Here is a 25,137-nt window from a genome sequence, read left to right on the forward strand (position 1 = left end):
CCCACATCAGCTTGTAAGAATGGTCAGGAGTGACCAACAAACTAAAATCCCCTGTAACACTCCACCTATCCCACTGCTATAACTTAAAAGCTCTTGGCAACACAAATTTCTCATAAAATAATGTAGCTAGACTATTGTACTATCACTGTAAGGTAAATTTAAAACACCTGAAAAGAAAGTTAATAAGTTATAATTTGAAATTTCAATAAATGTCTTTACATGCATGTCCTTCTATGATGGAGCTAGCATACCTATCTTCATTTTTTTCCATCTTTATTTGGCTCTGAAAGGTGTACCTTCCAGTTTCTTCATAGGCATTTTGATTAGGCCATGCTGGTTTTCCATTGACGTGAAGTTTTGCAAGATCACTTCGGAGCCTCTCATTTTCATATTCCAGTTTGTTAATAGATGTGTTTCTTGAATGCTCTCTGAAGTTAGGGAAGTCCAAATTCTAGAGAATAAAACAAACTATCATTGAAAATATTGGCCCTTGTCAATGCTGCACATTTTCCGTGTGTCTGGACACATGTGTTGGGAAGGCCCTTTCCTGTAGCCAAGTGACATGGTTCTGCCTTGGCTCATTACCAAGTGCTCCTTCCCCTCCTCCTCTCCTCCTTAGAATGAACAGGTGCTCAGTGGTAACAGCTGCTCAGCACATTCGCAATAAAGACAGTGCATACAAAACTGCCCCAAAGGCTTACTAATGTTGGTTAGTAATGGAAATAACATACATTTCTATTTTAAAATAACATTTTTTCTGATTAAAAAAACTCACCTTATTATAGAAAATAAGGAATGATATTAAAGTAAATATTACATACTATTACCACTCAATGGTAGCTATTATCTTTCCAGTGTTTTTTGTATTTATAGACCATAACATATAATCAACAGAAAATGTCAATATAATTATAAAATGTGGGTAGTTTTGTTTTGGTTTTTTTGTGTGGTTTTTTTTTTTTTTTGTACTATAGATTGAACCCAGGGGCATTCTACCTCCAAGCTACACCCCCAGCCTTTTTTTTTCTTTTACTTTTTTATTTAATATTAAATTTTTTTTGTAGTACTGGAGATGGAACCCAGGGACATTCTATCTCCAAGCTATACTCCCAGCCCTATTTTTTATTCTTTATTTTGGAACAGGGTCTCACTGAGTTGCAAAGAGCCTCACTGAGTAACTGAGGCTGTCCTCGAACCGTGATCCTCTTGTCTCAGCCTCCTGACTGCTGGGATTACAAGCATGCACCATCATGCCTGGTTTTTATTTTTTATTTTTTGAAAGAGTCCAAGCTGCAGAGGGCTTCACTAAGTAGCTGAGGGTGGCTGAGAACTTCTGATCCTCCTGTCCCAGCCTCCTAAGTACGGGGATTATAAGAGTGTGCCACCAAGCCCGGCTAAATGTGGATAGGTTAAGTAAATATACATTTAATCATTCCTCTGTTATTGAATATTTTTTCTTCAAAATCAATACATAGTATCGTGGTGATTCTTTAATGTACAAATCATGACTTTTTCTTTAGATAGAGTCCTAGGAGTGGGATCACTAGGATAAATTGTATGAACATTTTTGAGCACTTTGATAAAAAGTGCCATTTTCCCCTATAAATCTCATAAAATTTTAGTCTCATAAATTTCCTACCAATAATGTATTAAGGGGCTTATTTTATCATGTTTATAAGAATGCACTGTTGTTTCATTAAATTTGCTACCTGGATAGGTAAAATAGTAACTTTATTGGTTAGTGAAGTTGAGTATACCTTCATATTTTTTGGAAATTTTTATTGTATCTTTTGTTAATCATGTATTTGTGTTCCTTTCTTATTTTTCCATTAGAGTATTTGTGTTTTACTAATTTAAAAAAAAAGTTTTTTTTAACAGTAGGGATAACAATCCATTGCTTCTTCAACTGATTTAAAGTATATTTTCCACGTGATTTTTAAATTTTAAGTTTAGTGTGTGGTGCGTTTTATTTAAAGAGTTTTTTTTCTTTTTATACTGGGGACTGAACCCAGGGGCATTCTACTTCTGAGCTCCACTCCTAGCCTCTTTTATTTTTTGCTAGATTGCTGAAAGTCTCACTATAGTGCTGAGTCTGCCGTCCAACCTGTGATCCTTTCTCTTTTTCTCAAGTACTGGGATTACAGGCATGTGTCACCATGTCTAGCAAGAGTTTTTTTCCCCCTCCAATTTAGTGAACTCTGTAAGTTGTTTCCCTTTGTGATGTCGTCCTTGCTTTTATCCTTCATTTTTTTCATCATAAAAGCTACTAAATATCCAGTTGTACTTCCTTCTATTTGTTTTATAATTTCATTATTTTGAATTTAATTCTTTAGTTTACTTGGAATGAATTTTGGTATAAAATGAAAGAGACTAGAAATAATCATTTTTCATTATTTGAATCACACATTGATTAAACATCACTAAATTCTCATAAAATTTTGCCCTCCCAAAGAAAAAGTTCACACGGGTAGATCTGTTTAGCAAAGGTCTACTAGAATCTTATCTTTGGATTAGATTCAAAATGTGATTCCAAATTAGACATTTGCCAGTCAAAATATAGATTTTTGATGATCTGCTCTATTGAAACTGTATTCAAGATTTTTTTCTATAAAATTAAGTTTATTTGTGACTATTTTTGGTCCAACTCACCACTCCTGGGTTTCTTTCCAAAAGGGTTGAAATCAGAGAACTACAGTAACATATGCATACTCATGTTCATAGCAGCACAATTCGTAATAGCCAAAATATGGAACCAACCTAGGTTTCCATCAACAGATAAATGGATTGCAAAATTATGGGAAATACACAAAATGGAATTCTACTCAGCTATAATGAAGAGAAAAATCATGTCATTCTCAAGAAGATGGAAAGACCTGGAGAACATTATGTTAAGATCAGCCAAGCACAGAAAGAGAAGGGACATATGTTTTCTCTAATATGCCCAAACTCAGGACTATTAGGAACACCAAAGGGACTCCATATAATGGAGGGGAAACCTCAGCAAAGCTAGAATGGAAGGGTAGGAGACAAGAAGGCTGAGGTTGATTAATGAAGAAGCTATATGTGAATATGTGTAAAAGTATGAATGTAGCATGGTTAACCTGGACACTCATTGTTGGGAGGGGGGAAAAGGAAAGAAAGTGGAGAGGGGGGAGAGGGCACCAAGCACAGCCTGAATGTGTGCCATTTTCAATATGATCCACATAAAAATAAAGATAAAAATTATTTAAAAAGTGAAAAAATAGGCCGGGCGTGGTGGCGCACACTTGTAATCCCCACACTTGGGAGGCAGAGACAGGAGGATCGCGCAGGTTCGAAGCCAGCCGCGCTGGCTTAGGAGACCCTGTTTCCAAAAATAAAATAGGTCTGGGAGTGTAGTCCGGAGATAGACAGGCTTCCAGGAATCCCAGTGCCACCAAAAAAAAAAAAAAAAAAAAAAAAAAAAGTGAAAAAATATTTAGAATGGTAATTACTTTAAAAACCCTACAATTTTCTCACTGTACCATAATTAGATAAATGTTATGAGATGACCTAAAAGAATTAACACAGATAATACATTTACATGTTTTACATTTAAGAGTATATTCCATTTTTCTTGACAACAACCTTTATATTAATTCTTCTCTTTCATGCTTTGCTTGAATATTTTTTCTATTGGTTTCACAAACATATCCCCTACTAGGTGATTATCATGTAAAAATCCACATTATTTATCTATCATCTGTCTATATCTATTATCTATCTATCTCATCATCTATCTCTGCAATGCTGGGGATTGAAACCAGGGCCTCATGCATACTAGGTGAGTGTTCTACCCTCGAGTTACATCTCCATGGCCCTACCTCTGTATTTTTTTTCTTTTTTCTTTTCTTTTTTTTTTGTTTAGCTAGGGATTGAACCCTGGGGCATTCTATATTTGAGCTTCTGAGCTATATCTCCAGCTCAATTATCTTTTTTTATTTTAAAACAGGGTCTCATTAAGTTGTGGAGGGCCTCACCAGTTGCTGAGGCTGGCCATGAACCCAAGGTCCTCCTGTCTCAGGCTCCCAAGTGCTGGGATTTACAAGTGTGTGCCGCCATACCCGACCATTCCTCTATCTTTCTGATGGGTTCTTTCATTTAGGTTTGTTACTCAATTCTTGTTTCTTTCAGAATCTTAGAGTCCCATAGTTTTAATTCATTATTTTTGTTCTTGAAATGGCAAAACCTCCTGTGCTTATTTACTTGGAAGACTAGGAAGAGGCCAGTGGAATTATTGAAATGTTTGCACAATAGCATTTTGCATTGTTTTAGTTATGTATATTAAACAATAATAACTAGGATAATGAAATGTTTCTACAGAAAGGCAGACTTTATTCATTCTTTATAATTGGTATGTTGGTTTTCAGTATTTAAATGGATGTTTTAATTAATACAAAGTACTGATTTTTATGCCACTATTTCATTTAGCTAACTTTATGGGTAGTGAAAAGCAAATCAGACTTCTTAAAAATTATCACAAATCCTGAGTTTTGATTAAATTTGGTTTTATTGCAATTTTCTTAAATCAAGGAAAAATTAATAAGTATGATTATGGAACTAAATGAATCTGAATTTTTTTTAACAAAAATCGTCATGATAAACTTGATTCTTTGTTAGTAAGCTAACCAACAGAGTAAAAGAAAACCCCTCTTTTTTCTATGCACTCAAGTTTCAACAAAAATCCAAAGGAATCATTTTGTTCCGAGCCAGGAGCCCGTTCTAGTTCTGTTACCATTCTATTATTTCACTGAGACCCAGGAGAACTTCTATACAAGGTGGTCGTGAGCTGTAGTCTGTGCATACACTAATGGTGAGTGCCTGGCCTCTATTCCAACCACTGGGCGGTGCCTTTGGTAAACTTTCTCTCTCTAAGTGAAAATGAGCAGAGAGCTTCACAGTCATGCAAAAAAAAAATTCTCATAGCTATGCTTATTTAAATATAACCAACTATAAGATCGGTAATTTCCTTGTCTAGGTAATTGTTATTTTAATATTCTCCAGATATTACATGTTAGAAGGCTTAAAGTAATGATAGTATTTTGTTTTGTAAAATTTCAGCACCAATTATTTAAGTCTATATTTATTCATTTTAATTATTTCAGGAATAATTATCTAATCATGGGATTTTTCCCCTACTTATGGTATTTAAACATATAACATATCAAAAATTTCTTTATTTTTTAGAAATTAGAAAAAGTGCAGCAAAGTAAAATAAGCCAGAAAGAAGAAATTAATTGATGAAAACTAAAAATAAATTAAGTGTATAAAAATAAATCCCAAAGCCAATGCTCTTAATAAGTAGAAAAAGATAAATCTCTTGTGAGCCAGAATTAAAACAAAAACAAAGAATGTGTTCAACTATACAATATTAGGAATAAGAAAAAATATAAAATCAGAATATGGAAAAGTTTAAAAAATATAGGATATTACAAGAAAGAAAATTAAAATTAGTAAAAGCTGCCGGGTAAGGTGGCACACGCTTGTAATCCCCGCACTTGGGAGGCGGAGACAGGAGGATCACGCAGGTTTGAAGCCAGCCGCGCTGACTTAAGAGACCCTATTTCCAAAAATAAAAAAGTATAGCCGGGCATGATGGCTCACGCTTGTAATCCCCGCACTTGGGAGGCAGAGACAGGAGGATCCGGCAGGTTCGAAGCCAGCCTCGCTGGCATAAGAGACCCTGTTTCAAAAATATAAAATAGGTCTGGGAGTGTAGCCCGGAGGTAGAAGGGCTTCCAGGAACCCCAGTACCACCACCACCAAAAAAAAAAAAAAAAAAAAAAAAAAAAAATTAGTAAAAGTTTTCCTAAAAAAAACAAAAAACTAAGAAGTAGTGAAATTTGAATATTCCAAGTATGCTAAAAGAAAAGGTAACTGAAGATTTACCAGGACCAGGTGGTTTTATAGTTAAAGTCTTTCTGACCTTTAAGGAACAGATAATTCTAATATTATTTATACTGTTCTAGATGACTCATAAATCTAGAAAGCTCCCAGTTCATGTTACAAAGCCAGCATAACTTTGAAACTAGTAGAAAAAGAGAAAACTGTGTACAAATTTCATTTATACACATAGATCTAATTTTTAAACAAAATATTAAAAATATATATTTAAGTAAAACACTATCACACAGAACCCAGTAATTCATCAAAATTTCTAAAGTATGACTATTTGGGTTGAATAGTGTGTCCCTAAAGAAGATATTTGAAGGTTCTAACCCATAATTCCTCATAACGTAGGTCTTTGGAAACAGGGTCTCTACAGAGGTATTGGAGATAAAATGAGGTCATTATTTGGGTCCTAATTCATTATGCCAAGAATTTCATATAAAGAAAAAATCTGAAGGCAGAAGCTGATTGTCTTGGAAAGAAGATGCCATGAAGAAACCCAGGAAGCAGATGCCCTTGTGAAGACAGAGAGACAGGAAGAGCACCATGCAGAGATGGGATTGGAATCCTGCATCTGTAAGCCTAGCAACACCAAAGATTGCCTGTGGACCTCAGAAACAGGAGGAGAGAAGAAAGAATCCTCCTGTACAGACTTCAGAGGGAGCATGATCCTGCCCCATGCCTTAGTTTTGGACTTCAAGTCTTCAGAATTGTGAAACAATAAGTATCTGTTGTTTAAAAGCCACCAAGTTAATAGTACTTTGTTATCAGACTAATACAATGCCCTTACAAACTAATACAATGAGTAAGGGTTTATTCCAGGGATTCGGATCACTATCATGAAATCAGAGGCACACATGCACACATCACTCATTTAGCCCTTCCCCAATTCCCATCACATTCCTTCCTCCTCCTCTTTCTCATTTGGCTTAGTGATTGAATTTGATGTGTTTGCCATGGATGTCATGTACATTAGGGAATTTTCCTCTTCCCTCCTCCCACCCTCTCTGTTAGGCCTTCTTATCTGCTCATCTGTACTTTCTCTTTCTTTGTCTAGGGTTTCTCCTATGATCCATTTTCTCCTTAGCTTCCACATATTAGGGAGAACATCTGATTCCTTACTTTTTGTGACTCACTAATCTCACTTAGCATAATGTTCTCCAGTTCCATCCATTTCCCCGCAAATGACATAATTTTGTTCTTCTTTATAGCTGAGTAAAATTCCATTGTGTACATAACCCATAGTTTTGTAATCCATTCATCTGTTGATGAACATCTTGGCTGGTTCCATAGTTTGGCAATTGTGAATTGTGCAGCTAAATTCTTTATTTTTTTCATACTGAAGGTTGAACTCAGATGGCATTCTACCTCTTAACTATACCTCCAGCCCTATTTTAAAAATTTTTTAAATTTTGAAATAGGGTCTTTCTATGTTGCTAAGGCTGGGCTCTAACCTGTGATCCTCCTGTTTCAGCTTCCCAAGTACTAGAATTACAGGCACGTGTTTGGAGAGTAGGAATTCTTAATAAAAACTCTAAGTAAAATAGGAATAGAATGATATGATAAAGATGGCACATCAAGAAACAAATATTAAGCTGGATGTGGTAGCGCACGCTTGTAATCCCAGCATTTGGGAGGCTGAGACCAGAGGATTGCAGTTCGCGGACAGCCTCAGCTACTTAGTGAGGCCCTCTGCAAGTCAGTGAGACCCGGTTTCAAAATAAAGAATAAAAAATAGGGCAGGAGGTGTAGCTCAGAGGTCGAATGCCCCTGGGTTCCATCCCCAGATCCTCAAAAAAAAAAAAAAAAAAAGAAACAAATATTATACTAATCAAAACTGTAACACCAACAGAAACTAGAAAAATTTCCAGACAATGCTATTATTACTTAATATTTTCTTGGAGGTTTTAGCAAATGCATTAACACAAAAAAAAAACTAATATGGATAGTAGAAAGGAAGAGATAAGCCTATTTTTGTTGATAAGATTATGCATCTCAAAAAACTTAAATGCCTCTAGTAAAAATTGCACTAAAATTAGTAAAATAATTTGGATTTTTATATATTAGAATAAGCTCATAGATAGGAGAAAAGGAAAATATTCCATCACAACAGTGACAAGAACTGTAAAATACCTTGGAAGAAACTTAGAAAGGTGCAGAACTTGTACAATAAAAATTGTAAGATCTTATTGAAAAACATAAAATACCAGGAAATGAAGAGCTATGTTGTACTCTTTGGTGGAAAATTTACTATAATAAAAATGCCAAATCTTGCAGTGTTAACATATAAACTTAATTCAATTCCCAATAGAATTCAGTAGGAAGTTCTGAGAAGAAACTAGATAAATTGAGCTTAATGTTTATATAAAAATTTAAATTGGGCTCCAATCTTATATCACATTCAGAATTACAGTTCAAATGGATTAAATAAAGACTTGGATGAACAACATAAAAATCTTTGTAAAAAAGGTGAGAGTTTATATAAAGATATAGAAGTAAAAACCTTGTTATTCAAGGAAAGAAACTTCAAAACTATAAACTGAAAGATATGCATGTTGGACAAAATGAAAGTTTAAAACTTTGGGGTAACAAAATAAAGTTACAAACAACATAAAGTTACAAACAACAGATTTTAAAAAGTCCTGTTATAAGTCAACAATAAAAGTACAAATTGCCCAACAGAAACATGATAAAAGAATATATCTGGTTCATATTAATACATATTGCCAATTTATATAAATATGTTAATTTTTTAGTCATGGAAATGAAAATTAAAGCACTATTGAGAAATTATCTGTAACCATCATGCTAACAAAATGTAAGAATAACATAACAGCTATTGCTGGTATTGCTGGTAAGAATAAAAAATGTATATATATGATTTGATAACAGTTATTAAAATAAGACATATATACCCTATGAATCAGCAATTCTACTTGCCATTCATATATATATATATATATATATATATATATATATATATGGATTTTTTTTACAGTATTGTTCATTCAGGTAAAAATCTGAAAGCCGAGTTAAATAAATTAGGGTTAAAATAATTATGAAAAAGTTCAAAAATACTTTTAATATACAGATGCCATGGAATATTATCAAGCTATTATAAGTAATGAAATAGACTTGAACTGATTGATTGGGAAGAATTTCAAGGGATATATTTTTATTGGTGTATAATAATTACGAAGAATAGTGAAGCCTGGCATGGTGGCACACGCTTATAATCCCAGCATTCAGGAGGCTGAGAACAGAGGATCGTGGTTCTCAAACAGCCTCAGCCGATAAATTTCATTCCTTGGCTGGGTGTGGATTACACCTGTAATCCTAGTACTTGGGAGGGTGAGACAGTAGGATTGCTGGTTTGAGGCCAGTCTCAGAAACTTAGCTTAACCACTAGCAACTTGCTAAGACTCTATTTCAAAATAAAAATAAATTACTTTTATTTTTAAATAAAAATGGGGTATAATTCAGAGATAGAATGCCAGTAGGTTCAATCCCAAAACAAAAGCCCTAATTCCCAGGTACCCCCTTTCCCCTCCCCTTCTTTTCTTATTAACCCTCAACGCCCTTTTCCACTTTTGGGTCTCCCTCAGCTTCTTTCTTTCTAGCTTCCACGTATGATGGGAAACACAGGGCTCTTGACTCTCCGAGACTGGTTTATTTTGCTTAACATATTGTTCTATTGTAGAGTAAAAAATATTAGAGCCAGGTGAGGCGATGCATGCTTGTAATCCTAGTACTTGGGAGGCTGAGACGGGAAGATCACAGGTTTGCGGCCAACCTTAGCTACTTAGTGAGGGCTGGGGTGTAGCTTAAGGGTAGAATGCTCCTGGGTTCCATCCCCAGTACCAGAAAGCATGTGATCTTGCCTGGTGTAGTGGTGCACACCTGTCTTCCTAGTACTTGGAAAGCTGAGAAAAGAGGATCACAGGTTTGCAGTCAGCCTCAGGAACTAAGTGAGGCTCTCTGACACCCAGTGAGACCCTGTTTCAAAATAAAACATAAAATAAGGCTGGAGGTGTATCTCAGAGGTAGAATGTGCCATAAATATACACACATAAGAAGTATGTGATCTTACTTTTTGAAAATGATATAATTTAGCCGGATGTGCAACTCAATGAGACCCTGTTTCAAAATAAAGAATAAAAAAATAGGGCTGGGGGTGTAGCTCGAAGGTAGAATGCCCTTGGGTTCCATCCCCAGTGCTACAAAAAAAGAAATAATTTCTAAATAGGTATATATTACATATAGGTATATATTGTATAATGTGGTTAGAGAACTTGAGGAAAGAGGGTGGGGTTAAAGCACTGAAATTGCCAGTATGTAAGTTATGAATCAATTTATAAAAATTACGTATATTTTACACGAGTATATGTTTTTCTAGAAAATTAGAAAAAACAAAAAGATGCTTACTGACTTGCATAGATGTTTATTTATACAGTCAGAAGGCAGTTATAATGCACATATTATCCATTTTTATTTCTGTAAAAGAACACCTACCTCATCTCTCTATATGTGTATTCAAGCAAAGGAAAAGTGATAGAATGCTACACACGGTACTGTTAACACCAGGTATCTCTGGAGTCCAAATTCAGACTGGGAATAGAGGTGTCAATAATTAACTTTTCTTTATATATGTTTGTGTGTCATGTTTCTTAAAAATCCAAAAACAAATTAAAAAAGCCCAGTGCCTACAGGATCTAGAGTGAAGTGGGGACCATGATAACCCAGAATATACACCTAAGAACGTTCAGATTGAGCGTTACAAACAATAATACAAATACTATATTGTGATCAAAAGATAAAAGGCACTCATGGACTCAAACTATGAGTTAACTCTGTGTGTGTTAAGTCTTAGAAATAAGACATCTTAGCCAGGTGTGGTAGCGTACTCTTGTAATCCCAGCGCTTGGGAGTCTGAGACAGGAGGATGGCAAAGGTTTGAAGCCAGCCTCAGCTACTTAGTGAGGCTCTCAGCAACTTAGTGAGACCCTGTTTCCAAATAAAGTATACAATAGGTCTGGGAGTATAGCCTGGAGGTAGAAAAGCCCCTGGGTTCCACCCCCAGTACCTCCAAAAAATAAAAATAAATAAATAAATAAAACATCTTAGGTGACAAGCAGACTTTTTATGTCACAGATATGGAAACCATGTTTTAATTTTTATTCATCTATACTCCAATCACAGAATCTTTAACTATGCTCAAGAATGCAGAATGCTTCCAGATGCTTCTACGTGTGTGTGTGTGTGTGTGTGTGTGTGTGTGTGTGTGTGTATTGCTGGGGATTGATCTCAGGGACCATTATACCTTTGAGCTATAGCCCCAGCCCTATATTATTATATTTATTTGGAAACATGGCCTCACTAAGTTGCTGAGGTTAGTCCTGAATCTGTGATCCTCCTGTGTCAGCCTCCCAAGTACTGAGATTACAAGTGTGTGCCACCATGCCCGGATCAGATGTTTCTCCTCTTCTGATGCTAGAGTATGGGCTATTAATGAGAACAAGTACATAATATCACAGGAATACCATATTGTGGCTTAAGAAGGGACTGTGAAAGCCAGGTGTGGTGGTACATGCTTGTAATCCCAGCATTTGGAAGTAGATAGGAGGATCATGGTTTGCAGCCAGCCTCAGCTACTTAGTGGGGCCCTTTTCAACTCAGTGAGATTCTGTTTTAAAATAAAGAATAAAAAATAGAGCTGAGGGTGTAGCTCGGAGGTAGAATGCCCCTGGGTTCCATCCCCAGTAACACACACACACACACACACACACACACACACACACACACACAGAAGTTACTCTGGAGAAGCCTACCCCAATATCCCCACTCTATACCTTAAGAACCAAGGTAATATTTGTAATTGCCAGGTTAAGTAATTACAAAAATTCATATCTTATCATCTCCATTCCTTGAATGGTAGAAAAATTATTTTAAAGCTTTCTCCCAGGGAAAATAAATAATAAGTAATACTGGTATTTTATTAGTTCAACAATTAGAAACTCTCATGTAAAAGTGAACCATCAACGATTACATTAAAAATGGGAGTGAGAATCACAGTCTGTTTAAAGTTGTCTCATATAAATCTAAAGAGCCACTGGTTAACGCATTCATTTATTCGTCCTCTTTTTAGTCAGCCAATACATTAAACATGCTGTCTACATCTGATGTTGTGAGGTGCTGATAATACAAACAATCAGACATGATTCCTGCTTGTCATCTTGTGACAAGCTACAAAACAAGTCAGATCTAAATGTAAACCAAGTGTGGATAGAACAATTCATTCTGGGTGGGGTTGCAGGGGTGGCTTTGTTGAGCCAAAGGTTGACACGTAAACATGTAGGATTTCAAGGCAAAGTCAAGAGCAGAAGCAAGGAAATAGTGTGTGTGGCATGTCTGGGAAATGATCAGAAGTGACCTGGCCCAAGAAAAGAACGAGAGAGAAAACAAGAAATTCAAACGTTGTAACCAGAGGATAAAAGCAAATTCAACTGAAGCACGAGACACTTTATTACCCCTACTCCTGCATGCTTGGTAGGTGGCTAGCACTCAGCAAATGTCACTTGTGTAAATCCTGACCAACTAAGTACTCTCTTGTTCAACTTATTGAATAAATTCATCATATTACCATGTACCGTCCAGGGCCTAAATCTCCCATCATTCCTTTTAGATGCGTGTTTTCCGTTCTGACAGCTTTATATCTCATATCTGAGACCTGAAAGATTAGTAGATAAAAGGTAAATGTAAACTTATAAGAAAAACTCACAATTCTATTAAATTAATTTTATCTTGTGAATGCAAATATTTTCTAGTTGTGAAGAGAAACACTTCTTCTGAAGTTTATTAATTTTTTATTCTTATTCAGTTCTCCTATCTTTGGGCAAACCCAATGAACAAATTAAAAAGATACTTTCAATAATGACTCATTTACTTTTTCCTGTCAAATTCCCAAATTTCATTTCTCATTTATATTGCAAATTATCATCAGAAAAAATGAAAACATACTTAAAATAATACTGAGCATTAAATTTCTTAACACCTGATCAGGTTTTTCAATATGTAATATATAACTTTTATATTTAGTTTTGTTCCTTCTGGTATTTCTGCCAAGTTTTCTTTCTCATTTGTGACTTCTTAATTTTGTCTCCTAATTTCTGTTCTTGATTTCTTTTACTCGAAAGCAATTTAGTATAGCATCTGTACTTTTATTTATCTAGGGCTCATTTCAATATAAAACTTTCCTTAAAGAAGATTTACTTTTATAAGTTATAAAATATATGCTCACTGACAAAGTCTAGAAAATATATTTATGGTTTGGATTTAGAATGTCCACTATTATTTCTTTTTTTAAATTTTTTATTGGTGCACTGTATTCATACATCATAGTGGGATACAAACTTTTGTAGACATACATGCACACATCGCCCAGTCAGCCCCCACCCGATCCCCACCCCATTCTCTCCCCATCCCTCCCTTCCATGCTTGGCTTAGTGGTTGACATCTAGTATTATAGCAATTTATCCAAAATTAAAAATGATAATCTCACATAATAGTTTCATTTGTCTGATACCAAGCTTTTGATGACTTAAAGATAACATTTCAATATTTCTTTTTACTTTCTTTCTTACCAGAGAATATTTTTTTTCTATTTTTTAGGTGAAACTATCATATATTTATATATTTATTTTTCAGAAAAAAAATCTATCCTAATATGGAATATGGACTCTAGATACCCAAAACGATCTTGAAAAAGAACAAAGCTAGAAGATATATATTTTCTGATTTCAAACCATATAAAGCTACAATAATTGAAACAGTGTAGTACTATTCTAAAGGCAGATATATAAACCATTGGAGTTAAATAAAAGCCTAGAGATACATTCTTCCATATATTGTCAAGTTATTTTTGACAAGGTTTCCACGAACATTTGGAGGAAATAATAATCTTTTAAATAAATATTGTTGAAACATAATAATTATATGGAAAAGAATAAAGTTGGACCCTTACCTAATCCCATATACAAATATTAACTCAAAATAGATAAAAGACCTAAATATAAATCTTAAGACTATAAACTTTTAGGAGAAAATCTGGGTCATAAAACCTCACAACACTGAAATTGGCAGTGATTTCTTGGATATGATTTCAATGGCACAGGCAACAGAAGAGTATACAAACTCCCTAAAAAATAAAAAAGATATTGTATATCCAAAGACAATGTAAACAGAGTTAACAGTTACTAATAGAATGGGATAAAATATTTCCAAATGCTATATCTGAAGGTATATTAATATTCCAACTGGAAATCCTAAAAATTAACAACAATCAAAGCAAACACTACAATTTAGAGATAGGTAAAAGACTAACATAAGTAATGAATCTCCACAGATAACCAATCTTAGTTGTCTGTTGGATGGAAACTCTTGTTTCTCTGGTTCTGGTGTGTGTTACCTATTTCTTCTTTGTAGTTAATCTCTTTGAGTATTTTCTCTAGTGCTGGTTTTGAAGACATAAATTCCTTCAGTTTCTGTTTGTCATGGAAGCGTCTTATTTCTCCATCTAATTTGATAGAAAGTTTTGCTGGGTAGGAAATTTTTGACTGGAAGTTGTTTTCTTTCAGAGTTTGGAATATGTTACTCCAAGCCCTTCTGGCTCTCATGACTTGGTTTGGGAAGTCTGGAGTGATTCTAATTGGTTTGCCTCTGAATGTCACTTGGCCCTTTGTTTTTGTTGCCTTTAAGATTCTCTGCTTGGCTTCCACATTGGTCATTTTGACAATTATGTGGCGTGGGGATCCTCTTCTCCGATCCTGTCTAAAGGGAGTTCTATACGTTTCCTGGACCTGTGTATCAACCTCTTGCTCTATGTTTGGAAAATTTTCTGCTATTATTTCTTTGAAGAGATTATTGATCCCTTTGGTTTCACTTTCTTTTCCCTCCTCTATTCCAATTATTCTTAGGTTAGCTCTCTTATAATGGGCCCATATTTCTTCAATATCAGATTCCTGCTGTTGGATATTTTTTCCTAGATTAGAAACTATGCGTTCATTTTTGGAATGATCGTCTTCTAAGAGCGAGATTCTGTTCTCCATGTGGTCTAATCGGTTGTTTGTGCTTTGAATTGAGGCCTTTACTTCATTAATTGCATCCTTTATCTCTTTTTGACTCTCTCTGAGTTCTTTTCGAAGCACCTCTATTATTTCTACAGTTATTTTCCTGATTTGATCTTCTAGAAATCTCTGATTTTCTGTTTTATCGGGTTCTGATGTTGTGGGGTTGTGGGCATTAATTGCTCCAGTATTATTCCTCTTTCCCATGATTTTGGAAGTTTGTGCCTTCTCTGGGTTCTTCCCTTGGGTCTCTATGACTTCACTTAAGGTGTTCTGGATCTCGAGTCAGTAGTATCTCACACCTCACTACTCCTTTACTGGGTTGTATCACAGAATCTCCGACCCAGAATGTAGATAGAGGCTGCTTTAGACTGTAGGGGGTGCCAGGTTGCACGTTCTCCTATGGTGTGATATCTCTGCCACCGCCTCTCCCCCACTTGGTCAAGTCCCAGGGAGTACAGTACTGGGATTTCTCCTCGGTGGCCCGCAATTTGACTCACTGTTCTTGAGTACGCAGATGTAGCTGTACTGGATTTGGTGAATTCTCTGCTGCTGCCGCCGGTGGCAATATGGCGCCGCTGCTATGCCCTCGGCCATGAGGCTGGCGTATTTCTTCTTGGTTTTGATTTCCACTCTGAATCCCTGCAGCGTGTGCTGAGCTCAGCCACTGGGAGCTTTAGATTTTACCTGCGGCGAGAAATCCCGCCTGGCTGTTCCGCAGCGGCTCACCTCGGCTTGCTGTAGCAGTCCGGTGAAGTCGCCGCTGCCGCCGGCAGTATGGCGCTGCTGCCGCGTCCTCGGGCGTGAGGCCGGTGTATCTCCTCTGTGGCTCTGAGCTCTGTTCTCAGTCCGCTTTCTCTCTGGAGCCTGGTGATTTTTTTGTTTTTCTGGTGATGGTGTTTTCTGGCTTTGAAAGGCAATGATTTTGTGGTAATGGAGATTGGTTGTTAGTGGGGCTCTTAAGCCCCGCTTTTTTCGGTCACCATCTTCCCGGATGTCCACTATTATTTCCATTGATGAGCCTTAGTCTTTCCCCTTTCCATGTGTGACTATACCAAGGTCAATCTAAGTGCTCTGTATTGGGAAGGGGGGAAATGGGGAGGCAAGGGGGCCACCAAGTGCTGTGTGCATGTATGTTACTGTCAACATGATTTACATTACGATGTGAGGCTATAATGCACCAATAAAAGGCATATAAAATAATCACACACACACACACACACACACACACACACACACACACACACACGAATGTATCCTAGATCTCACAAAGACAAGGCAGCCATGTTGGAGGTGGGGCTTGTGTTGATGAGGAGGACTCCCTAGGAGTGTGGCCTGGGGACTACATATGGTCCCTTCCCCTTGCTTTCTCTTTTTGCTTTCAGCCTGCAAGATGTGAGAGCAGAGCCCACCCACCTCTCCTCCCTCTGCCATGCCCAAGCAGATTTCACCTGGATTAACATGGATTGAACCTTTGAAATCTCCAAAACTGTAAGCAAATGAATCTCCTTCCTCTAGGTTGTGGTAGTCAGATGTTTTAGATTATATATTAAGAATGTCGACAGAAACAGTATATTAGAATATAAAAGTAAAAATAATCATTCATAACCAAACTACCCAGATAACTTACCATCTGTAAAACGCCATTTCCCTACAGGTACAACCAAAGCTATTGCCCTATCTTTTCTCATGCATTGTATGGGTTATTGAAGGCTGAATCTTTTCTGTTTTTGTAATACACAAGATTCAGTACTCGTACTTGTTTTGGTTAGATATAGATGGGCCCCTTGAAGAGCTTATAAATTGATGTTTGAAGTTGATATAGTTAAGTCATGAGGGTTGTAATCCCAGAAGTGGATAAAACTATTTTAATTTACCTGGGTGGCACCTGGTAGGCTGGTTGGGTGTGGCTGGAGGTGGGTCCCTGAGGGTTCAGCCTTGGGAATTACATAGAGTTCCTCTTTCCCCTGCTCTTTCTCTTGCTTCTGGCCTCCATGAACACAGCCCAGATGCTCTCCCTCTGCTAGGCTCTAAGATCTGTGGTCCCCAGCTTCACATGGACTGAACCCAAGACCGTAAGAAATAAATCTTTCCTCTAAGTTATGTGGTCAGATATTTATATTATGGCTGCAAGAATACCAGCAGATATAGTACTGTTTGTGAAGTGATCCTCCTATGCCTGGAAAATTGTTGAAATTTTCTCACTAAATGTTTTGTGCTCTGAAAATATCTAGATTTGGAGTAAAAAGGGAGATAAATTCTTTTTTTTCTTTCTTGTGGGTCTTGAGATGAACCCAGTGGCATTCTACCTCTCATCTACACCTCATGCCCTATCTTTTATTCTTATTTTGACACAGGGTCTCACTAAGTTGCAGAGGGCCTCACTAAGTAGCTGATGGCCACAACTGCGATTCTCCAGTCTCAGCCTCCCAAATGCTGGGATTACAAGCGTGCACCAGCACACCTGGCTGGAAGATAAATTGTGTTATCAATAACAGGCTGTTAATTTGATTATGAATAAGAGATTGAGGGAGTCAAAAAGTAATTAAGAGGAAAGGAATGAAGGGAGAAAAAAAGGAGAGCATAGAAATTATGTGTAGTATTTTAACAATAGAAAGTGACAGTTGCTGCTTTTCCTCATGTTCCATCCTGAATGCTGAGGAAGTTTAGTAAATATAAACTGATTTTCATGTTATAGCATCCATTTTTTTTTTTTTTTTTTTTTGGTACTGGGGATGGAACCCAGGGACATTCTACCTCTGAGCCGCACCTCCAGCCCTAATTTTTATTCTTTATTTTGAAAATAAAGTCTCACTGAGTTGCAAAGGACCTCACTAAGTAGCTGAGGCTGTTCATGAATCGTGATTCTTCTGTCTCAGCCTCCCAAATGCTGGGATTTACAAGGGTGCGCCATCATGCCTGGCTCAGCATTCATTTTTTAAAACCATAAAGACATGCATGAAATGAGGAGTGGGAACTGTGAAAGAAAAACTGGAATAGAGATTTTTTAAATGAAAATGTTAGTGAAAGGAAATAGAGAAAACAATTGAGGAAGACATCTTTGCTCAGTGCACATGTGGGAGGAGCTCAGAACACAGTTACAAGAAAATGGAGGTGAGATTCAGTGATGTCTCACACTGCCACTTATTTCCCTAGTCTTTTTTTTTTTTTTTTTTGGTCTGGGGATGGAACCCAGGGGCATTTGACCTCCGAGCTACAGCCCCTGCCCTATTTTTTATTCTTTATTTTGAAACAGGGTCTGAGTTGCAGAGGGCCTCACTAAGAAGCTGCGGCTGTCCACGAACCACGATCTTCCAGTTTCAGCCTCCCGAATGCTGGGATTACAGCATGTGTCACTACGCCCGGCTTCCCTAGTCTTTTTTGACCATACTTTGCAATATCTCACAAAGGTGAGATGTGACTCCACAAAGCTTTCCTATGACACCACGAACACTTCTGTGACGCTGAGTCTCAGAAAAAACACTGAGCAGTGTGATGCCTCAGTCCACAGCGAGGGCTCTGAGAGCACCTGGTTCTAGAGTGCGCCCTGCAGAGGCGCTTTCTTCCTGTGTGCATACCTGCTGTTTGGCTAACATCTTTTCTTTTATTTCTAATTCCATCTTTAACTGTCTTTCCAGAAGGGCAGCTTTCTTCATGACAGTTGCTATAGTGATCTCCTTCTGATGGAGCTCCTCTGTTAAGTCAGAGATTTCATTCCTCATTCTTTCCTGCTCAGAGCTGTGGTACTCTTCTTCCTGGTAGAGCTGGTTTCTAATCTGCAGCAGAGAGAGTCAGAAAACATGAACAAATCCTTTTATTGATAGAGCAGGTTAAAGTTTTTATTGGTCCTCCTATCCTAAAAGTTGGCAGGTCCCACTGTTCCCTCCTTTTCTGATCAATGCTAAATTAAAAGCAGGTACAGTTAGGTTAGGTGGTACATGCCTGTAATCCCAGTATATGGGAGGCAGAGACAGGAGGATCTCAGGTTCCAGGAGGAACTCAGCAAATTAGTGAGACCCTGTTTCAAAATAAAAAATAACACAGAGCTGGAAGTGTAGCTCAGAGGTAGAATTCCCCTGGCTTCAATCACCAGTACAAAATAAATGAATAAATAAATAATAAAAGAAGTACTTATATGGTTCATTTACTTTTTTCTCTCAGTTTCCAAATTTTATTTCTCATTTCTGTTTCCTACTATATACAAATCATCACCTAATATGATATTACTTGGACTGAAGGGTATAAAAGGTATTATCAGGCACTTTTCATGGGGGAAAATGGCTTAAAGAAGATAAATAACTTGCTCAAAGTCATAAAACTAATTTTATTTATTTATTTATTTATTTATTTATTTATTTATTTATTTATTTATTTATTTGCAGTACTGAGGATGGAACCCAGGGGGATTCAACCTCCCAGCCCTATTTTTTATTCTTTATTTTGAAACAGGGTCTCACTGAGCTGCAAAGGGCCTCACTAACTAGCTGAGGCTGTCTGTGAACTGTGATCCTCCTGTCTCAGCCTCCCAAATGTTGGGATTATAAGCGTGTGCCACCACACTTGGCTGTCATAAAACTAATTATTGACAGAATTGGTATTGAAACTTAAGGCCCTTGGCTTTAAATTTAGCTTTTTAAACTAACTTATGTTGCATTGTTTTTCAACAAATACTATGTTTTTCAGAACCAAATTATAATAAATTTTGAACTTGATGTGTCTATGAAAACATATCTCCCTGTGGAGTCTCTTCTTTTCCCTTACTCTCTCCCTCCCTTCCTTTAAAAAAAATGTTTTTTGTGTGGTAATAGAAGTTGAACCCCCAGGAATCCTATCTCTAAATTACACCTTAATTCTATTTTATTTTTCACTTTAAAACAGGGCCTCGCTAAGCCATGGAGGGCTTTGCTATAACTTGCTGAGGCTGGCCACAAACCTGCAATCCTCCTGTTTCGATCTCCTAAGTACTGGGATCACAGGCATGTGCCACCATGCCTGGTTCTCTTTTATTCTCAACCTTGACTTTGCTTCCCATGTGGGACCCTCATGATCACCTTAAACTTCTTTCTACCCTCATTTCCCCAATCCAATCAGTAACCAAATTCTTTTCATTCTATTTCAGCCTCTCTTATTTTGGAGGTCAGTGGCAGGGTACTGAGGATTGATTTTAGGGACATTCTCTGAACTAAACCTCTGACCCCTTTATTATTTATCAATCTATTTATTTATTTTGAAGCAGGGTCTCACTAATTGCCAAGGCTGCTCTTGAACCTGCCATCCTCTGATCTCAGCCTCTCAAGATCTGGAATTACAAGTGTGTACCAGTGCACTTGGCTTATTTCAACCTTTCTTAAATCTCACCTCTGTTCTACATTCTTACCATTGCTATCTTGATCCAGCCTCCAAGCATTTTCTAGAAATCATTCACAGTTTCTAATGGTTGAGATTAAGGGATAAAATAATAATTGATCTCAAACAAGTCATTGTCCATTGGGGCAAAAAGAAAAATAATTAGACAATTAGAACAGAGCACAGTAATCCATGTTAGGAATATGCAGTCGAGGGCACTTAACCCAGACCGGGGATGGGCTCAGGAAGGATTCCCAGAGGAGAGGTCATCAAACCAACACTGGAGGATATACGGCAGCCAGTCAGAAGACAGAGATAGAGAAGGCTCTTGGGACCGAGTGAGAGAGAGCCCTGCACGCTCAGTGAACTGGAAGGGGTTTGGAGCGCTGGACCAAGGGTGTTAAGAGAATGGGCATGGGGAGGTTAACCAGAGGCCACCCAAAAGAGATTTAGATGGATTTACCCCAGGGCACTTACTGTTAAAAGTGGTTTTATTTATTTTTTCTCATTTCATCTTGAAACATTTCTGTGTATACTTCTAAAAGAATAAGGGATCTCTGCTCTCTCTCTCTCTCTCTCTCTCTCTCTCTCTCTCTCTCTTCTTCTTTCCTCCCTCCCTCTCTCTTTCTTATTTTAGCCAGAATGTCATAATAATGTCTTAGAAATTAGCAATTATTCTATATCTTCAAATACCCAGGCAGAATTCAAATGTAAAATTACCTAAAAGTGTAACAAAGGTTCGTTAAATTTGTTTAATTGAATTAGGGTCTAATATGGTTCATCCATTGAGACTGCCCCATATATCTTTCAGAGCCTCTCTCTCTCTCTCTCTCTCTCTCTCTCTCTCTCTCTCTCTCTCTCTCTCTCTCTCTCTCTCTGTGTGTGTGTGTTTGTGTGTGTTCTAATTAGTTGTATGCACCATCCCATTCAGTCCCCATAGCTCTCTCTGGTTTGCAGATTAAAACCTTAAGGTGCATCTCTTTCACAGTCACATCCTGGTGAAAGGCAGCCTGTGTCCAGAACTGTGACCTTACCCACTGTGCTCAGCAACATCTTGTGAACAAGGCCTGGAAGGTGGTTCACACGTTGGAAAAAGTTTGATTTTGGGAAATAATTCCTAGCACTGGCTGACCTAACACAGAAAGTGCTCGTTTCCAAAGCTGATTCATCCCCAGGCTTTATACCACCTACTCTCATCTGAGTCTATTCTTATTACTAACTTTTACAGAATTTTAAAGTTGGACATGGCCTTAGAAAGCACATGGTCTTAATCCTACCATTTAACAGATGGAAAAATGAAGGGCACCAAGATAAAAAATAAAAAAAAGACGACAACAACAACAAAAAACTGGCTGGGCCTAAGTTATCCAGCTCCTGAAAGCAAAGGAGGAGACGAGGAGCCTGGAATACGAGCATCCTACACAGGACAGTGTAGCTAGTCTCCTTTAATTTCTCTCTCCAGTTTTTCCCCCCCTTTACAGTTTATTGGATGAAATGATAACACTATTTTGTAGTTTGTCTCAGTCTGGGTTTTGCTGACTGCACCCCTGAGGTATAGTATAACATGATACTTTAAAAATGAAACTTGAAAAATATAAAATAATTAAGACACTATTATGAAAAAGGAGTAAGATATCTTTATTATTTTTACTGCTTAGATATTAAAACAACATGCTATACTGTACAGCTTCTAAGTAAGATTAATCCCCCTGAGCTTCAAATGACTTTTGGCTTTATTAAAAATGTGAATTTTATAACAGAATAAATGACTGAAAATATTCTGTACTGCAAAAAGAGAAAAAGAGAAAATACTTGCAAGATTCATAATACATGGCTTTTGTTCCTTTTATTATAAGAGAATGAAAATACTTTCTACAAACACTTCCTGGAAGCTAGAGCTATTTATATACAATTCATTTGTTATCTTTCCTGCACAGAATTGTACTATCTAGTGGGCTCCAAAAGTCTATAAAGAGATTTTTTGCCCCATATTTTCTTTTTCCAAGTCAAAACTGTGCAAAACAAGCAGATCCCCTATATTCTCTATATTACTTAAAGCTTTATTAATGTATCAGAATCTATGAGGTTAAGAAGGGTATTAACTATACATAGCTTTAATAAATATTTTATAACACATTTACTGAGGACATCGGTAAAGAACAGTTTCTTACAGTTGTATTTTTTAAATCAGTAAAATCAGCGTCACAGGACTATGTGGTATTAAAGTGACCAAAATATAAAGGAAGTGAGCACAAACTTGGAACAAATTGCCTATACTTAACCTATGTTTTTTCTCTTACAGTCAATTGTCATATGGGATACATCTTTCACATTATTATACTTCCTATAAAAATTAGCAGAGTAGCCGGGCGTGGTGGCGCATGCTTGTAATCCCCGCGCTTGGGAGGCGGAGACAGGAGGATCGCGCAGGTTCGAAGCCAGCCGTGCTGGCGTAAGAGACCCTGTTTCAAAAATATAAAAAAATAGGTCTGGGAGTGTAGCTCGGAGGAAGAAGGGCTTCCAGGAACCCCGGTACCACCACCAAAAAAAAAAAAAAAAAAAAAATTAGCAGAGTAATTATAAACCTACTAGATGTTCAATAAATTGTTGTTGAACTTACACAACAACTGAATTTATGGCTCTATGCGATTACTGGAGAACTTAGCCTTAATATTAATGCTATAAAATAATTAATTAATCAATTAATTAATTTTTTGGTCCTGGGGATTGAACCCAGGGTCATCTACCTCTGAGCTGTACCTTTCAGTCTCTATTTTTTAAACAAGGTCTCATTAAGTCCCCAAAGGTTTCACTTAGTTGCTAAGTCTGGCCTCAAACTTGTGATCCTCCTATCTCAAGCCTCCCAAGTACTAGGATTACAGGTGTACACTACCACATCTGGCTACTAAGTATTTATTTTTTTTATCTACTGTGTATCCAGCACTGCCTAAGACACTAGATGGTAATTTAAAGCCATGTTTGTATTTAACTTTTAACAGTTGTTTACATTTTATAAGATTTTGCCTATTCTGTTGATTCCTCAAACCTAAAGACCAGAGACATGAATGGTTACTATGATAAACTTATGGAAGGAAAGACACTATGGAATCTTATTAGAAGAAGAGAACATACATTTTGTAGGAGAGTAGATAACCGCGGACTCTTCAAGAACAATGCCGGGCCTTCCTCATCTTATACTCCTAGCTCCTGGCAGAGTGTTTGGCACATGTCAGGTGCTCAATGGAAAATGTGAGTGTAACCAAAAACACCAGCAGCCTCCGAGCTTGGCCTTGTTCTAAGCACTTTACATGCTTCATGTCCTGCATTTATACTTAACTGTATGGAATCTGGATCCAGGTTGCCTGGATTCAAATCTAGCATCTGCCACTTACTAGCTGTGTAATGTTGGGGGAAGTTACTTCTCTGCATCTTAGTTTTCTCAAATGTAAAAAGGGGGATAATATTGAAACCTCTTTATAAGATGGTTGAGAGATTACTAGTAAGGGGCTTTCTAAGATGGTTGTGAGAAGTCAGTGAGTTAGGATTGAGTTCCTGGCACGTGGCAAGGGCCATGCAAGTAGCAGCGATTGTTGGCTTATGTATCCTCCTCTCAACCTGGGGATGTAGGTCCTAGAAATGTGGGGCTTGGGTGATATGCACAGGCCCCTTCCCCAGGCTGGTCCATGTGGCAGCAGGGGATGTGCGCTCAGGTCCTACTCTTGCCTTCAGCCTCTTCACATAGTCACCAGCCCTTTACATTTGATGGCAGTCTCCCACTGGCAGAGTGATGACCCAAGGTTTGTGTTCACACAGAACAATGTTAGAATGATCAGTTTGGGAGATTATTATTTTAGGAGAAAATGTAGAAGGGAAAAAAAAAGAGTGAGAAAGAATTCTTTTTAACCGTTTGTATTCAAAGACTTCAGATCTAACTGGAAGAATGGAGCTCATTCTTTTCCATACCTTGCATAATTCTTTATCATGATTCAGTTGATCCGAGACCACTGTAAACAGCTCTTTCCTTTTTCTTTCTGGTTCTTTAAGAGAAGGTGAATAAGATAATTCGTGTCTGCAAATTAAAAATAAGCAAAACTTAAGCTTAACTTGATAAATTGTCATGACTATATTGTTAATTTAAACCATTATAGCTTACAGAGATAGATCATTATTTTCTTGGAAACCTTCTAGTAACAGAAATTGCACATTCTAGTACATTCAGATCCCATAAGTATTTATATCTCTGAGTGCAAATGGTTTTAATGGAGGGATAAAGGTAAGCATTAATATGGAATTTCAATTATACTAAAATTTCAGTTATATTAAAATTGGCAGAACACTGGGACTGCAGATATAGATAAGATTTGAGAGTAAGAAGAAAAGACTGCCTCCTATAATAAAATAGCTGGGAAAATTGTTCTAAAAAAGGAAACACGCCAACTTGCTAATGTGTTGCAGAAAGCGTCTATGTCATGAGGAGTCCGAGGGGAGCAGCATCTCCATCAAAATGCTCAGAATGATGAAATAGACAGTCTAACCAAATAAAATGCACCTACTCTTTGGCTACTTATTTATAAAATGGAATTATAACTACATATTAATACTAGAGTAGGGAAGCGAAGCTAGTATAAAAAAGCCAATACCCAACAGGAGATTTGGGGATGTATAAGCAGAAAATATTCACTTCCATGTAATGCAAATTGATAAGATAAAAGTCATTAAAACACAAAGGGAAAGATAAGCAGGTGGGAAAGATAGCATGCTA

The 25,137-nt window shown here is 37.1% G+C and overlaps 1 protein-coding gene across 4 annotated transcripts in view; it reads right to left on the reverse strand.

Moving 5' to 3' along the window:
* Positions 1 to 25,137, reverse strand: part of DEUP1 (deuterosome assembly protein 1) — a gene marked incomplete at both ends in the record, with an annotated part of 85,074 nt that overhangs the window by 14,689 nt on the left and 45,248 nt on the right. For 2 of the 4 annotated variants that reach the window (XM_080708313.1, XM_080708314.1), the window contains 4 exons: positions 252 to 451; positions 12,548 to 12,634; positions 18,608 to 18,805; positions 24,339 to 24,444. In XM_080708313.1, the coding sequence (XP_080564439.1) occupies positions 252 to 451; positions 12,548 to 12,634; positions 18,608 to 18,805; positions 24,339 to 24,444 (591 nt within the window). The remainder of the gene's footprint in view (positions 1 to 251; positions 452 to 12,547; positions 12,635 to 18,607; positions 18,806 to 24,338; positions 24,445 to 25,137) is intronic. The other 2 variants (XM_080708315.1, XM_080708316.1) reach the window with 2 other exon arrangements.

This window comes from Muscardinus avellanarius (assembly GCF_963383645.1).
Source record: "Muscardinus avellanarius genome assembly, chromosome: 1".
NCBI classification, from domain to species: domain Eukaryota; kingdom Metazoa; phylum Chordata; class Mammalia; order Rodentia; family Gliridae; genus Muscardinus; species Muscardinus avellanarius.